The sequence below is a fragment of the Hyposmocoma kahamanoa genome, unplaced genomic scaffold (assembly GCF_003589595.1).
Source record: "Hyposmocoma kahamanoa isolate Upper Pololo Valley unplaced genomic scaffold, ASM358959v1 76, whole genome shotgun sequence".
Lineage (NCBI taxonomy): Eukaryota > Metazoa > Arthropoda > Insecta > Lepidoptera > Cosmopterigidae > Hyposmocoma > Hyposmocoma kahamanoa.
Window position 1 is genome coordinate 755278 of NW_020653900.1, and position 16884 is coordinate 772161.

General features: G+C 36.3%; 2 protein-coding genes and 1 long non-coding RNA gene across 3 annotated transcripts; 2 read left to right on the forward strand and 1 right to left on the reverse strand.

Moving 5' to 3' along the window:
- The first annotated feature begins 646 nt into the window (after nt 1-646).
- On the forward strand, nt 647-1504 carry LOC113232531. The gene is made up of 3 exons (XR_003310635.1): nt 647-717; nt 959-1052; nt 1127-1504. It is a non-coding gene; the product is annotated as an uncharacterized LOC113232531 (long non-coding RNA).
- A 2880-nt stretch (nt 1505-4384) lies between these two features.
- LOC113232581 lies at nt 4385-5434 on the reverse strand. Its single transcript, XM_026467349.1, has one exon. It carries the CDS (start codon nt 5432-5434, stop codon nt 4385-4387), a length of 1050 nt encoding a protein of 349 aa, XP_026323134.1.
- A 101-nt stretch (nt 5435-5535) lies between these two features.
- LOC113232582 (immunoglobulin superfamily member 10-like) lies at nt 5536-16615 on the forward strand. Its single transcript, XM_026467350.1, has 19 exons — nt 5536-5554; nt 6151-6304; nt 6424-6548; nt 7300-7372; nt 7844-8040; nt 8620-8788; nt 8921-9015; nt 9206-9359; nt 9479-9603; nt 10278-10350; nt 10832-11028; nt 11730-11873; nt 12321-12474; nt 12630-12754; nt 13279-13351; nt 13713-13909; nt 14087-14248; nt 14600-14753; nt 16483-16615. Exons 1-19 carry the CDS (start codon nt 5536-5538, stop codon nt 16613-16615), a joined length of 2523 nt encoding a protein of 840 aa, XP_026323135.1.
- Nucleotides 16616-16884: the final 269 nt, after the last annotated feature.

Sequence of the window (16884 nt, forward strand, 5' to 3'; positions counted from 1 at the left end):
AATAGAATAGAATAGAATAGAATAGAATAGAATAGAATAGAATAGAATAGACATTTATTGCGACGCCACAACACATGATACAAAAAAAAAAAGAATTATAACACAGTACGATGAACATTAAAATTAAAAATAATAACAGTAATAATAATTAATAAACAAAATAGACATACGTAAAACAAACAAATGAAAAAAGAAAACATTAAAATTATCAAAACAAACAAAAAAGGAAAAAAAAAGCAAAATAACAACAAATTGTTCAGTCATTTGTGCAGTCGTGGCGTACGCAAAAGGACTACATTCAGCTTTTACCACAGCCAGAATTGACTGTGGCGCTGGTTTTCAATGAGCCCTGATCCGAGATGAGTGACGGACGTGTGTGTCGCAAAATAAAATAAACTACCTACTTAAATATTTGTCTATGTAAGTGTATTTTGTGCATTATGTTACTGCTGTGTGTGTTATATTATATTAAATCTACATAAATATAACAAAAATATATATATAAAATATGAATATACCCTCTGTGTGTGTTTATAGTGTGGTAACGTAATTATCTAACAAATAAAATTATTCTCGATACTCGTCCGAGTCGGATTGTGACGAAAGGTGCGCGGGGAGAAGTAAGGGGGAGGGGACGCTATTCGACAGCCAGCACAACGCAGTTCGCTCCGTTGTTTTGTTTACAGAATGAAACACGCAGTGTCCTACACCATAACGGTACGTATTATTACGATTAGAGCTATTACTAGTGTATTTCTAAAGTATAGTATATTTCTAAAGTATTTTGTAAGTATTGTATAATATCGAGCTCTTATAAATTTATATTATAAATACAAACATAAATGATGGAACATGATCATTAAATTAACAAATAATCAAAATATCAGATTAATTAGATATATAAAAAATATTAAAAAATAAAAATAAAATAATTAATAATCATTGAATAAATTTCAAGGAGCATGCCTCAACTGCCCTATCACGAAAACCGCAGCGATAACAATGAAGATATCGGCCGCCGTACACCAATGCTATGAGTCGAAACCAGCGCGGTAAGTGCACAAGTGAAATCACACTGTTCTTTTTTGGTTATCCAAGAGATATTTTCTATAATTGATTTTAAAAGTGTGCACTGATTTCAGACTACGAAGTGGACAGGACGTTCCATATCTTCGCTGCGGTGAACTTGAAACTGCCACGGAATGCAGCGGTATGGTGGCGTGGTACTACCATCGTCCAGTTCAACGTTCTGGTGAAGGAGGTTTTTACGTCGCGTGACCATACCAACTTTTTAGCCAGATAAGGCGGAACCTCGTATTTGATAACGCCAAACAACAAAGTTGCCAAATGTAAATCTCTCCGCGCTCTCATCTTTAAAATATTTGCTTCGTTAATATAAGGAGTTACGTGCATGCGTGGTGGTACATTAAAGCAGAACCTTGCACATGCATTCTGCACTCGTTGAATTTGCTTCTGCGTATGCGCTAGTAGACGCGGCCCGTAAACAACGCCCATATAGTTAAACTTAGATAAAACCAACGAGTCACATAATTTAACACGCGTTTGTACTGTTAGATAATTCGTAATGTTATACAATATCTTTAATCTATAAAAACAATTTCGAACCGTTCCCAGTACATGATTTTCGAAGCGAAGATGTTCGTCCATAACGAGACCAAGGTTACGAGCCTCACTTACTCGTGCAATGACCTCACCCCTAATGGCCAGAGTAACTCCGTGATCTACGATTTTTGCTATTTGGTTTCTTGTACCGAAAACCATGTATTTGGATTTATTGCCATTTAGTACTAACGCATTTGATTCAGCCCAAAGGGCTACACGTTCTAAGTCTTCGTTTAACTTATCCGCAGCTGTACGAACATCACATGGTTTACATGAAATGTAAACCTGTATATCGTCAGCATAAATATGATATCTACAGTGTTTAATATGTTGCACTACATCGGCACTGTAGATAATAAAAAGGATCGGACCCAAAATTGAGCCTTGAGGCACTCCTCGTGTGACGTCACGTGACTCCGATAGTAATTTTGATCCGCTCTGGTTTGACAGTTCTACGCACTGAAATCGATTCTTTAGATAGCTGTCAAACCATTTAACGGTAGACTCACTAAACCCGTAATAATGAAGCTTTGATAACAGTAAGTTGACATTTATGCAGTCAAAGGCTCTGGAAAAATCTAACAGTGTCAACAAGGTCCCCTGTCCACTGTCTTGAGCAGTTAAGATATCATCAACAACGTGGACCATGGCAGTTGCTGTGCTATGCTTTTTCCTAAAACCAGATTGTGTAGTAGGAAGAATTTTATTCTTTTCTAAAAAGTTTGTCAATTGTTTCACCACGATCTTTTCCAAAACCTTTGACATGCATGGCAGTATGTTTATTGGTCGAATATCTTGTAAGGTGGTTGGATTATTAATTTTCGGGATAGGCCGTATTACTGCATTCCGCCAGTCCGCTGGAAACGTACTCGTTTCAATGGATCTGTTTACCACAGCTGTTACAACGGATAATGTGGTGGGCAATGACAACAGCAACATGTCTGACGAAATACCATCAAGACCAACCGCCTTTGATTTCAACGAACGCATAGTTTGGAGAACCTCAATTTCTTCTACTCTCTCCAGTACGAATTTTTCAGAAACGTTACAGTTTTGTTCAAAAAATGTCATGTCTGTTAAAGCGGCTTGTGCATTACCGGGTAGATTCAAAAAATGATCATTTATTAAATTGGGTTCATTATAAATATTTACAGGAAGCTCTTGTTTACAATTTATCCTAATATTTCTTTTAATATGTTTCCATAAGACCCGGGAATCTCTCTGATTATTAATGTAATGATCGTAATAAGCTTTTTTTTCACTATGCAACACATCATTTACAGCTTTTTTGAGTTCCTTATAGTAAGTATTTTGCGAATCTTTACCGTTTTTGCGTGCTACAACATGGGCTTCATCTCTACGCTTCATCAGCTGCTTTACATTATATGTAATCCACGGATACTGGTGATGCTTAGTATGCCACACTCGGAGTGGTGCATGTATATCAAACAACGCCACTAATCGTTCATTGAATTGCCCCACCATATGATCAACATCACCTAAATTGCTTATACTCATCCAGTCTATTGCATTAAGATCTAGTTCAAATTGTTTACTGTTAATACCTTGCAAGTTTCTGCGAATTATCTTTGTTGATTCTGGCTTCGACTTCACAACATTTAAGAGGCATGTAATAAAAGCATGGTGACTCAGCGCTTGTATGTATTCGACTCGTACCACAGTATTATCCACGTCGGTACTAATGGTATCAATAAGAGTTTCACTATACTCTGTGAAATGAGTGGGTTCGGACACACATTGTTTCAATGTATGACACGTTAGAAAATATGTAATCTTTTTGGTATCGATATGTGATTGGTGCAATAAATCAACATTAAAATCTCCTAACAGAACTACTTTGTTGCACCATGAGAAACAGCCCAGACTCTCAGCCAATGCGTCTATAAAAGTGTCTACATTTAGCCACGGGGGTCTGTACGCTGTCCCTATCAGTAGCTTCATGCCAGCAATATTCAAACACAGCCACATTTGTTCTACGAGCGGAGCCGGCGGATGAGGCAATATACGGACCGCGATGCCCTGTCGTATGTAGAAGCCGACCCCACCACCGCGCGAACGCACGGCGGCAGGGCGAGGAATATGACGTAGCCGGTAACCAGGCACCGAGGGTGCTCGACCGTCTTCGCCTTCTCTCAACCAAGTCTCGTTAATGGCCATAATATCAACATCGTGTCGTTCCATTGCAACCAGAAATTCATCATGACGTGTGCCTAATGAACCCACATTTAGTAATCCTAACTTAAGTTTACTTTTTAAATTAAATTTGAATACGAATATACACTAAAATTACAATTAAACAAATTATTTATGATTAGCGCTTTGTGGACAATATCAAAGTAACAATAATATAACGCCATGATATATGGATGATAACATGTATATAAAGTTATAAATACAAGTTGGTAGCTTATCTTTAAGAATCGTACTAATCCATTTTGATAGTTAACCTGTTTGTTTACTTTATTTTTGTGAAATGCCTGTTGAGTGTTGTGTTCGTTTAAATCCTGTATATAGTAAGTGTGTGTAACAATGTGTTTTGTTTGTATATGTATCGATTTATAACCAATAATATAAATAATTGTGGTCGAGTGTAAAAATATGAGAATAATGGTATAAATGTTGAGAACCTTGTAATGCCTTGCGACTAAACCACTGCCACACATATGCCAGTACATTGAAATTTTTACTAAATTTAGTGTTATTAATTTAATTAAAAGTAACAAATAAGTCCCTAATTCTTTTAGGATTCTGCTGTCTGGGAACGAACGCCGTCGGGCCCAAAAGTTTTCAGCAGATCCGCTTCACTGCGAATTCGATGAGCCGGGGCTCCGGTATCCCTCCTCGCATAAATTCTGCCATCTTTGGTCCAAATGTACCTCCATTGTAGACGACTACCTATTTGCCTCGACCTATAGAAGAGGTGCCGGTTCAACTTTGTTAACCGCTCGTTAACATAGAAAGGCCGCGGTTCGCTCTTCTGGCCTAGACCCTCTGTAGTAACGTGACGACGCACGCGCGCAGCGCGCAGCAAGGCCTCACGTGTGTCGCGACGCGCTAGCCGTAGTGCCAGCGGCCGGGGACGCGCGCCCACCTCGCGCCTCAGAGCACCAGCGCGCGCGCAGCTTACTACATCGCGCTCCTCCAGCGGTACGCCGAGCTTGGCAGCACATGCCAACGCGAGATGCATTGGATTTTCTGCAATCTCTTCAGGCAGGCCGCTAAATTCTAGTTCGTTGGCCAGTAACTCCTGATCGCGGTCGTTTAGGTCATTCTGTAGCCTAGCTACATTCGCTTCCAGCGCCTCAACTACCTTAATTATGCCAGAATCACTTCCAGAACCACTAGCCTGCGCCTCCAAAAGTGTTTGTACCGTCTCTTCTACTTTATTCAGACGGCTCTCACAGGAGCGAACGGTCGACCGCAGCTCATACAAGTCCTGACGCAAGCCTATAAGTTCCTCCCTGGTTTGGCTCATTTCTAAACGAAATGCGCGGAGTTCGTCTACAAGATTCGCCTCTATGTTCCCGTCAGTCTTAGTCAGTAAGGATTCTTGGTTCAGAGTTTCTGGAGAGCTACAGGAAGGGGCCCGTGTCTTTAACGGAGTGTCATCCTGGTTGCTCCTGGGCAACTTGGCCTTGCAGTCCGGGCAGACCCAAGATGACGGCACCGACCTATTTTTAAGTACCCCTACGCAGTCCCTATGATATGCTCGTTTACATGTATGACAGTCGACACAGGCGCCCTCTAGCGACGACATAAATTTACAGCATGCACTGCATTTGGCTACCATATTGATCGCAAAGAAATTGCACTATGATTTAAGGTATGGGCCTCACTAATGAGTGCGACGGATTTCCGAAAGGGGTCGCTTCACTTAATTAAGTCGATGTGATGTTTATTATAGTTGCCGGTATTTATTTGAATTGTTTTTGTGTCGTACCTTATGTGTCTAATAAATTTGGTGGATTACTGATTTAAAAGCTGTTTTATTGCACTAATTCACCACACTTTAACGCACTTTATATTTTAACGTGAACACTGAAGTTTAATACTATAATCTATGTATGTTTTAGTCACTAATGACACTGTTTTCTATTTTTATTTGTTAAAAAACTGAGCAGAATTCCAAATAGCAAGTAGCGACACAGACGTCCGTGACGTCACTACAATATGTCGTCGTATATGACGTCAATATAAGTATCTATACCTGTTTTACAGTTTTAAAGCAACATTAACCGACAGCGGCACCTACAGATGCCAAGCTACCAACAAGCATGGCACGAGAAATCGAATAACCCGAGTGTTCATTTTCAGTGAGTATAATTTTTCTTAAAGTAAATTACAGAGTACGGTTTTGATAAAGCCAGACCCAAATTACCCGAAAACTTGAGCGGCGTGAAAGGAGATTATACAAAGTTTCATTGAGAGTATTGCATGCAGTTAATATCCGTGGTCACTTAGTTAAGGTATATACGAGTATGTATAACAATTTGTTTCTGTCCACAGAACCACCACAAATAAAATCTCCTGTAGAAAGTCGAAGACAGGTAACAATAGGCGGGAACGTCACACTTCCTTGTGTGGTAGATGGATTCCCAAAGCCAGACATTGCATGGGTTTTCTACAGCTCCAATTCATCAATACCGCCCCGTAAACTGAAGTAAGCACGTTTCGATATAAAACCAAATTTTAAAAATTCTCTTAAATAACTCTTTAAAGATATCGAAGAAAGTAAACGCAAAAAGCATAACTAACTTTTATGTATATATTTGATTTCAGAACAACAGATCCATCAGGCTCTTTATCATTAAGAACAATACAACATGACAGTGAAGGACGTCATGTTTGCGAAGCAACTAACATTGGTGGCAACGATACAATCACATATGAAATAGAAGTCCTCGGTAAGTTGTTTAATAGTGCTTAAGTTACAAGGGCTCGAACACATGTTGAAACACTGAAATATTAAAACAAAAATGATAAAACTAAGCACACATTAACAAAATTGTGTTCGAGTAGTCATCATTCGAGGGAAAATCTTAACACCGTGATTCAGAAATAACGCCAAATGAGTCAATGCCATCTAGCGTAATCTTAGAGAACTAAAAGAGAACAATCTGGCTTAAGACCGTCTATCACATAAAGTAGGTTTGTTACATGCGTTGCTAACTTAGAGGATGGAAAAAAATAAAGGGTTGTTAACCAGAATATATGTCAAATATCCAATGACAGAATAAGAAGTTCCACCACTTTTGAGAATATACACAAGCTGCATTCAAACTTCACGAATACATCTGTCAATAGTTAGTAGAGGTTGATATAGAAGGTTTCAAAATTTGTGGCATTCTTTAAAGTTATGTCTTATTAATAACAAAAGTAGTGTAGTAGTGTGTTAGGACATTAGAGGATAATTAAAAATTACTGTGTGATATTTTAATTGCTGAGTGAAGAAATAGACTGCCCACAGATGGCGCTACGGCAAAATGATTTAAAAACCGAAGAAGGATTTTTTCTAACTTACGATCTTTTTATTAATAATTGTAACAAACTAGTGGAGTAATTTCACAAAAATAATTGAATATCATAAACATCGTGACATTCAATAAACTTGAAAATTAAACTTTTTTAAATTGCTAAAATAATTGTTATTTTTAGAACCCCCTGTGATAGACAAGAAAATAAAAGAAATACGAACACTTCAGAGTGGTGATGTTCGTATTGAATGCAGGTAAGTTATGAAAGAATTAAGCTTCATGTACTTATTATGTAGTAGTCACAAAACTTTTAGACACAGTGTAGCATTACACTCTTAAACCTAAGCAGATATGTCTGTGTCTTTAGCTCCATTTAACAAAACCCTGTTTAGGAAAACCGAACATGATATTTCATAGATATATTCACACTTACGAAGGAATACCCCAATTCAAAATTACAAATATTACCCAAGCTATGGGCTCACGACGAAGTCGCAGCAAGCTGACAGGATAATGGGAACGGTTGTAATTCAAAATTATTTTATTTCCCAAAAGTGATCAAAATTGAATATGGTCGACTATTCGTGTATTACCTGCTGCTTTACTTAAGCCCTTATTAAGTCTCGACACCATGTAGTGTTTATAGAGTGGTATACTATAATCTAGAGGTAGTCCTTATTATACCTTCATATGTATACGCTGATACAATTTCGTTTATTATTCAGATTACTACAAGGTAAACCAAAACCTGTGGTACGGTGGTTCTACCAAACACCCCAAGGAAATAAGGAAATGGATGCAAATTCAGGAAAAGACCACATCATTCTTTATAACGTCACGACGAATATGTCGGACACTTACAGATGTGAAGCTCACAATTCTGTAGGTGACGATTCACATTCTACGAAAATTGTTGTGGACTGTAAGTATATGCATAGGATTTTTACTTATTCAAGGCTTTCTAACCATTAGTCGTAATATTATAGAAAAGGTGTCAAGTAAAAGCCCATGTAAACAGATTATCTGTTGTAACACCACATACTACAGTGTGGTATTAAAAACACACATAACTGATATCACGCATAGTCATTTGTGCGAAGCTGCATGCGTATGATAAATATATGCATCAAATGGGCGTGTACGTGTGTCGCAGTGTGCGCTTCTATTATAATGAGTCACGCTTCTAAAGCATATATTATCTAATGTTAAAACATGCCCCGAGGCACATAATTGCAATCATGCGCACACGTAACTGAGAACTAATAAGTACGTCGATAATGAAGGATACTTACTTACATTTTTGACTTTTGATAGCCTACCCAGATATACGTAGAATCGTATTAGCACAATGTAATGTCGATGTTTTCCTTTTGACCGCAATATGATGACCCGATAATGAGTGTTTATTTGACATTAGTATTCATATTGTGGTACAAGACAATTTGCCCTATTAAGATACCAACGAAATAAAACTTCTGAAGTCTAAATGATTTACTTTCAGATTCACCAGTCTTTGGATCAGAAGATCCAGATATCAAAGCCAAAGAAGCTGATGAAATAACAATCCATTGCAGCGTAGTAGGTGAACCTACCCCTGAAGTTACGTGGTTTGTCAATGACACTGGAATTGATACAAAACGTTTCAGTATTGATGAATCTCACAATTTGACGTAAGTCAAATGCAATAATGCAATTTTAGGTTACTTACATGAGTTTAAAATCTCAACCAATAAATTTCTTATGTCAATAAAAAAGTTTTAATGTAACTATATATAATATAAGTACCTATACCTGTTTTACAGTTTTAAAGCAACATTAACCGACAGCGGCACCTACAGATGCCAAGCTACCAACAAGCATGGCACGAGAAATCGAATAACCCGAGTGTTCATTTTCAGTGAGTATAATTTTTCTTAAAGTAAATTACAGAGTACGGTTTTGATAAAGCCAGACCCAAATTACCCGAAAACTTGAGCGGCGTGAAAGGAGATTATACAAAGTTTCATTGAGAGTATTGCATGCAGTTAATATCCGTGGTCACTTAAAGGTATATACGAGTATGTATAACAATTTGTTTCTGTCCACAGAACCACCACAAATAAAATCTCCTGTAGAAAGTCGAAGACAGGTAACAATAGGCGGGAATGTCACACTTCCTTGTGTGGTAGATGGATTCCCGAAGCCAGACATTGCATGGGTTTTCTACAGCTCCAATTCGTCAATACCACCTCGTAAACTAAAGTAAGCACGTTTCGATATAAAACCAAATTTTAAAAATTATCTTAAATAACTCTTTAAAGATATCGAAGAAAGTAAACGCAAAAAGCATAACTAACTTTTATGTATATATTTGATTTCAGAACAGCAGATCCATCAGGCTCTTTGTCATTAAGAACAATACAACATGACAGTGAAGGACGTTATGTTTGCGAAGCAACTAACATTGGTGGCAATGATACGATCACTTATAAAATAGAAGTCCTCGGTAAGTTGTTTAATAGTGCTTAAGTTACAAGGGCTAGAACACATGTTGAAACACTGAAATATTAAAGCAAAAATGATAAAACTAAGCGTTTAAAGTGATCACAGCGTTCTTTCTATGCAGTAGGCAAGCTAGCTGTCAGCTCGGGAGTTTCTACTCTATGAGTTAATTTTATTGAACCATGCGTTTTTAACTAGAGGATGGAAAAAATAAAGCGTGTTAACTAGAATATATGTCGAAAATCCAATGACGGAATAAGAAGTTCCACCAGTTTTGAGAATATACACAAGCTGCATTCAAACTTTACGAATACATCTGTCAATAGTTAGTAGAGGTTGATATAGAAGGTTTCAAAATTTTTGGCATTATTTAAAGTTATGTCGTATTAGTAACAAAAGTAGTTTAGTAGTGTGTTAGGACATTAGAGTATAATTAAAAATTACTGTGTAATATTTTAATTGCTGAGTGAAGAAATAGACTGCCCACAGATGGCGCTACGGTAAAAAGATTTAAAAACCGAAGAAGGATTTTTTTCTAAGTTACTATCTTTTTATTAATAATTGTAACAAACTAGTGGAGTAATTTCACAAAAATAATTGAATATCATAAACATCGTAACATTCAATAAAGTCGAAAATTAAACTATTTTAAATTGCTAAAATAATTGTTATTTTTAGAACCCCCTGTGATAGACAAGAAAATAAAAGAAATACGAACACTTCGGAGTGGTGATGTTCGTATTGAATGCAGGTAAGTTATGAAAGAATTAAGCTTCATGTACTTATTATGTAGTAGTCACAAAACTTTTAGACTCAGTGTAGCATTACACTCTTAAACCTAAACAGATATGTCTGTGCCTTTAGCTCCACTTAACAAAACCCTGTTTAGGAAAACCGGACATGATATTTCCTATGAAAGATATCTATATATATTCACACTTACGAAGGTATACCCCAATTCAAAATTACAAATATTACCCAAGCTATGGGCTCACGACGAAGTCGCAGCAAGCACACAGGATAATGGAAACGGTTGTATTTCAAAATTATTTTATTTCCCAAAAGCGATCAAAATTGAATATGGTCGACTGTTCGTGTATTATCTGCTGCTTTATTTAAGCCCCTATTAAGTCTCGACACCATGTAGTGTTTATAGAATGGTAAACTATAATCTAGAACTTATCCTTATACCTTCACGTGTATACGCTGATACAATTTCGTTTATTATTCAGATTACTACAAGGTAAACCAAAACCTGTGGTACGGTGGTTCTACCAAACACCCCAAGGAAATAAGGAAATGGATGCAAATTCAGGAAAAGACCACATCATTCTTTATAACGTCACGACGAATATATCGGACACTTACAGATGTGAAGCTCACAATTCTGTAGGTGACGATTCACATTCTACGAAAATTGTTGTGGATTGTAAGTATATACATAAAAATTCTACTTATTCAAAACTTTGTAAATATTAAACATAAAACATGGAATTCGTGTCAAGCACAGGCCTACGTATAGGTATACAGATGATCTATTGTAACACCACAAAGGTATATGCATAGGATTTTTACTTATTCAAGGCTTTCTAACCATTAGTCGTAATATTATAGAAAAGGGGTCAAGTAAAAGCCCATGTAAACAGATTATCTGTTGTAACACCACATACTACAGTGTGGTATTAAAAACACACATCACTGATATCACGCATAGTCGTTTGTGCGAAGCTGCGTGCGTATGATAAATATATGCATCAAATGGGCGTGTACGTGTGTCGCAGTGTGCGCTTCTATTATAATGAGTCACGCTTCTAAAGCATATATTACCTAATGTTGAAACACGCTCCGAGGCACATAATTGCAATCATGCGCACACGTAACTGAAAATTAATAAGTACGTCGATAATGAAGAATACTTACTTACATTTTTGACTTTTATTAGCCTACCCGGATATACGTAGAATCGTATTAACACAATGTAACGTCGATGTTTTCCTTTTGACCGCAATATGATGACCCGATAATGAGTGTTTATTTGACAATAGTATTCATATAGCTAATACAAGAAAATTTGCCCTAATAAGATACCAACGAAATAAAACTTCTGAAGTCTAAATGATTTACTTTCAGATCCACCAGTCTTTGGACCTGAAGATCCAGATATCGAAGCCAAAGAAGCTGATGAAATAATAATCCATTGCAGCGTAGTAGGTGAACCTACCCCTAAAGTTACGTGGTTTGTCAATGACACTGGAATTGATACAAAACGTTTCAGTATTGATGAATTTCACAATTTGTCGTAAGTAACAATGCAATAATGCAATTTTGGGTTACTTAAATTAGTTTAAAATCTCAACCAATAAATTTCTTATGTCAATAAAAAAGTTTTAATGTAACTATATATAATATAAGTACCTATACCTGTTTTACAGTTTTAAAGCAACATTAACCGACAGCGGCACCTACAGATGCCATGCTACCAACAAGCATGGCACGAGAAATCGAATAACCCGAGTGTTCATTTTCAGTGAGTATAATTTTTCTTAAAGTAAATTACAGAGTAAGGTTTTGATAAAGCCAGACCCAAATTACCCGAAAACTTGAGCGGCGTGAAAGGAGATTATACACAGTGTTCATTGAGAGTATTGCATGCAGTTAATATCCGTAGTCACTTAGTTAAAGTATATACGAGTATGTATAACAATTTGTTTCTGTCCACAGAACCACCACAAATAAAATCTCCTGTAGAAAGTCGAAGAGAGGTAACAATAGGCGGGAACGTCACACTTCCTTGTGTGGTAGATGGATTCCCGAAGCCAGACATTGCATGGGTTTTCTACAGCTCCAATTCGTCAATACCACCCCGTAAACTAAAGTAAGCACGTTTCGATATAAAACCAAATCTTTTTAAATTGTTCTAAAATTAGATACTAACACTAACATATAAAATCGTAACTAAGGTTTTCATTCCATAGTCCCATATTAATTTATTCAGCTTGCAATCAACTGAATTTAAACATTTGATTTCAGAACAGCACATCCATCTGGCTCTTTATCATTAGGAACAATACAACATGACAGTGAAGGACTCTATGTCTGCAAAGCAACTAACATTGGTGGCAATGATACAATTACTTATAAAATAGAGGTCCTCGGTAAGTTGTTTAATACTGTTTAAGTTGCAAGGTCTAGAACACATATTGAAAACTGAAATATTAAAACGAAAATGACAAAAGGTATATAAGGTACTGTTAGAGAATGGTTTGAGTCACAGACCACATAAATACTAATGGTTTGAGCCCATGAAACCATTAACGTTTTTTTGGGAAATAGATTGGGAGACGTTTTCGGATCTCCTTTTGCATTTGGCTATGCCCAAAAAAGAAATATAAAATTGATATGAAATTATGAACTTTGAGAACAGCTTGCCAGTAATTATATATTATTATTCATTCCCCGCCAACAAGTTATTTCTGACTGCTGCCAGTTCGCAGCTGCACAGGAGTTAAAGGTGTTAAATACATCAAATACAAAAATACATCTTTCAAAAGCTCGTGTAGGTTGATAAGGGAAGTTATGGCATTTTTTTTATTTATGTCGTTTTAACGACAAAAGTGTGTGTTAGGACATTTGAGGTTAAATAAAAACTTCAGTTTATTAAAATGTTTGTTGTTTTTAGAACCCCCTTTGATAGACAAGAAAACAAAAGAAATACGAGCACATCAGGGAGATAATGTTCGTATTCAATGCAGGTAATTTATAAAAGATTGAAGCTGTTTTTATTATGTAGTAGTTACTAAAGGTTTAGACCACACTTTTACAATGTACCATTACAATCTTAAATCTAAACAGATTTATTTGAATGTTTAGCTCCACTTACCAAAAATCTGGTTAGGAAAACAAAACATGATATTTCATAGGTATACTTACGGAGGTATACCCCAATTCAAAATTACAAATATAATTTTACCCAAGCTATCAGAACACAATAAAGTTGTAGCATACTCACAGGATAATAGAAACGGTTCAATTTTATCCACTGGGCTATCTATCTATAGTCCGTACCCAGCAGAGGGAGGTATATATGCTGATACAATTTCTTTTATCATTCAGATTGCTACAAGGTAAACCAAAACCTGTAGTACGGTGGTTCTACCAAACACCCCAGGGAACTAAGAAAGTGGATGCAAAATCCGGAGAAGACCACCTCATTCTTTATGACGTCACGACGAAAATGGCGGGCACTTACAGGTGTGAAGCTCACAATTCTGTAGGTGATGATATTCATTCTACGAAATTTATTGTGGTCTGTAAGTATATGCATACATTTTTTACTTATTCAAAGGCTCTGTAACAGTCGTAAAATTATAGAAAGGGTGTCAAGTAAAGGCGATAATGAGTTTTGATTACACGTTAATATTCATATAATTAGTACCAGACAATTCTAACGAAACAAAACTTCTGACAAGTCAATAATTTACTTTCAGATTCACCTGTAATTGGACCTGAAGATACAGAAATCAATGCTAAAGTAGGCGATGATGTAACAATCCATTGCAGCGTAGTAGGTGAACCTGCCCCTGAAGTTACATGGTTTGTCAATGACACTGGAATTGATCCTAAACGTTTTAGCATTGATGAATTTCACAGTTTGAAGTAAGTATTAGACTAAAATCTCAACCAATAAAATTCTTATGTCTAATAAATAACCGTTTTAATATACCTATACTATTTCACAGTTTTAGAGCAACATTAACTGACAGTGGCACCTATAGATGCCAAGCTACCAACAAATATGGGACGAGCAATCGAACAATCCGGGTGTTGATTTTCAGTAAGTATAATTTTTCTTAATGTTAATTACAGTGTACGGTTTTGATAAAGCCAGACCCAAATTACCCGAATAAATGATGAGCGTGTGTAAAAATAATATGTTCATTGAGAGTGTTGGAAGTTAATACCCGTGGTCTTTTAGTTTAACAATTTGTTTCTGTCAACAGAACCACCACAAATCGCACCTCCTGCAGAGAGCCGACGGAAGGTCAAAGTAGGCGTGGACGTCACACTTCCTTGTGTAGTAGATGGATTCCCGAAGCCAAACATTACTTGGATTTTCTACAGCTCGAATTCTTCAATCGCACCTCGTGAACTGAAGTACGCACATTTCAAAATATAATTTTTATTTTAAAAGACGCCTTTAATACAATAGTTTCTTTATTAAGGCACACATTTTTCGAAAATACACCTATTAACATAGAGGTTATTGCTTACATTTGAACAGTCGTTGTTGCGAGGAATTCTAATACAGAATGTTTTTATTACTTACAAGTAGGACTTGCAATATTCGCCCATTTTTGGTATTGGGATAATTCGAATAATATAAAAAAAAATATCCGAAAATCTGAATAAAACGGAGAAAATGAATATTTCGTCGGCTTATTGTGAATACCCCATATGTAATTTTTCAGAACAAAGATAAAAATGTGATAAACGCAATAAGGTCTGTAGTTAGCATTTAAATTAGATAAATTATACCTCTTTCAGATACTGTATTACTTTAATAACATATCTGAGCAAGAAGCTTACAAGTTTTTCTGTTCCAAAAATCAGTAAAAGCGAACAATGTGAAAATGCATATACGAGATTTTCACTCTAAAGAGATGATTTACTACATCGGTTTTTAATAATAGTCTATCTTTAAAAATCTTGTTATTACAAAAACAAAATCGCTTCAATAATACAATAAGCAGTGATTGGACACAGTGAACAGAGACAAAAAGTGGAGACTGCCTTGCGACTACATTTTTGTCCCGGATTTTTTCGGGATTCGGGAAATCACTTAAGTAGATTAAACATTTACGTTATTTGGGACAGATAGTAGATAGACTATATTTATCTTTAATTATTTTTAATAAATTAATTTCCGAATTGCAAGCCGTACTGACAGACATGATGTCAAAAGTTAAAGCTAAAGGTAACAACACCTTTTAAAAGTCGCCAGATTATCAAAAGGACACCCAATGTTTGAGACTGTGGGCGCTGAGTGAGGAGGTCTCGGATTTGATTGTGGAACCAAATTGGGAAATGAACTTCTCCAAATTAATTCCGGCCTAGGTGTTCTGGGAAGTGCCTCAGATTGAATTGGTTGTTGGTCTGGTGCTCATAGTACAGTTTTCTAGTTAATTCTCCTTTCGGTGTGGTTGATTGGCTCAATACTATATTACATTATTATCAACTATTCACCAACGACTTTAATCTATGGACAAGAACATTCACAGCAACTACATGTTCCAAACATAACACAATCAATGTCAAAGAGTATCAGTACCGTAGTACCGTGGACAGACGTGACAGCCTATTTGGAATGCCTATTGGGAATGAGTTAGGCAGTCAGATAATATTAAATGTTTACTGATGTTATTTATCCATAGTTGGGGAATTCACGTAAAGCCCCTGGCAAAGTCGCTATTGATTGCACTATATATTTAATTTTGCTTTGACCCAGGGGCCTTCCGCTTGCTATTTATAATTATTGTATTACTAAAAAGAAAAACAAATTAAGCAGGAGAAAAAAATATAGTCGAATTATTGATGTTATGTACTTTTCCTTCCAGAAAGGCAAAGATCTTTAGACCATGTAGCCTAGTCTTTATTTATGTTATTTTAAATTTATATACCATAGTAACTATTTTACTCATATTATCCCTATTTTGTTATTGTGTAAGCAGAATACTATGTTGCTTATTAATCTATGATATTGAAGTGTTGTGTCTTCACCGCACATCAGTGAAACACAGCTTGTGTATGGAACACCGCATCTAGTACGCTAGTACATAGATATCGTTACAATTCATAATTAAATTTACTGAATGTTTGATTCCAGAACCATAGAACCATCAGGCTCTTTATTATTACGATCAATAGAATTTGATGAAGAAGGTCGCTACACATGTGAAGCACATACCATTGGTGGCAACGATACAATCAGTTATAATGTAGAAGTTTTCGGTAGGTGATTTATTACTGCTTAGGCTAGAAGATCTAATACAAATATGGAAAACTTGAATAATAAAATGAAAATGAGCAAAACTCCCTGAAGTCTTTAACGACCTCGTTTACACACCGGTTTTCGTTGGACTCGGGAACTCTATATCTAGCACCCATAGCAAACCGTTGGACCACCGAGATCTTTTTCATTCAAATAATAATGTATAATCTTCTATCCATCTTCTTTGACGATCGCTATAGTCGAGTGGCTTGCGCATCGGTTTTCATGGTGTAGCCA

Coding starts and splice junctions, on each gene's coding strand:
- LOC113232581 (XM_026467349.1), bottom strand. CDS start 5,434: ATGGTAGCCAAATGCAGTGCATGCTGTAAATTTATGTCGTCGCTAGAG.
- LOC113232582 (XM_026467350.1), top strand. Junction 6,305..6,423: donor ATACCGCCCCGTAAACTGAA/GTAAGCACGTTT, acceptor ATTTGATTTCAG/AACAACAGATCCATCAGGCT. Junction 11,874..12,320: donor AATTGATACAAAACGTTTCA/GTATTGATGAAT, acceptor TTCTGTCCACAG/AACCACCACAAATAAAATCT.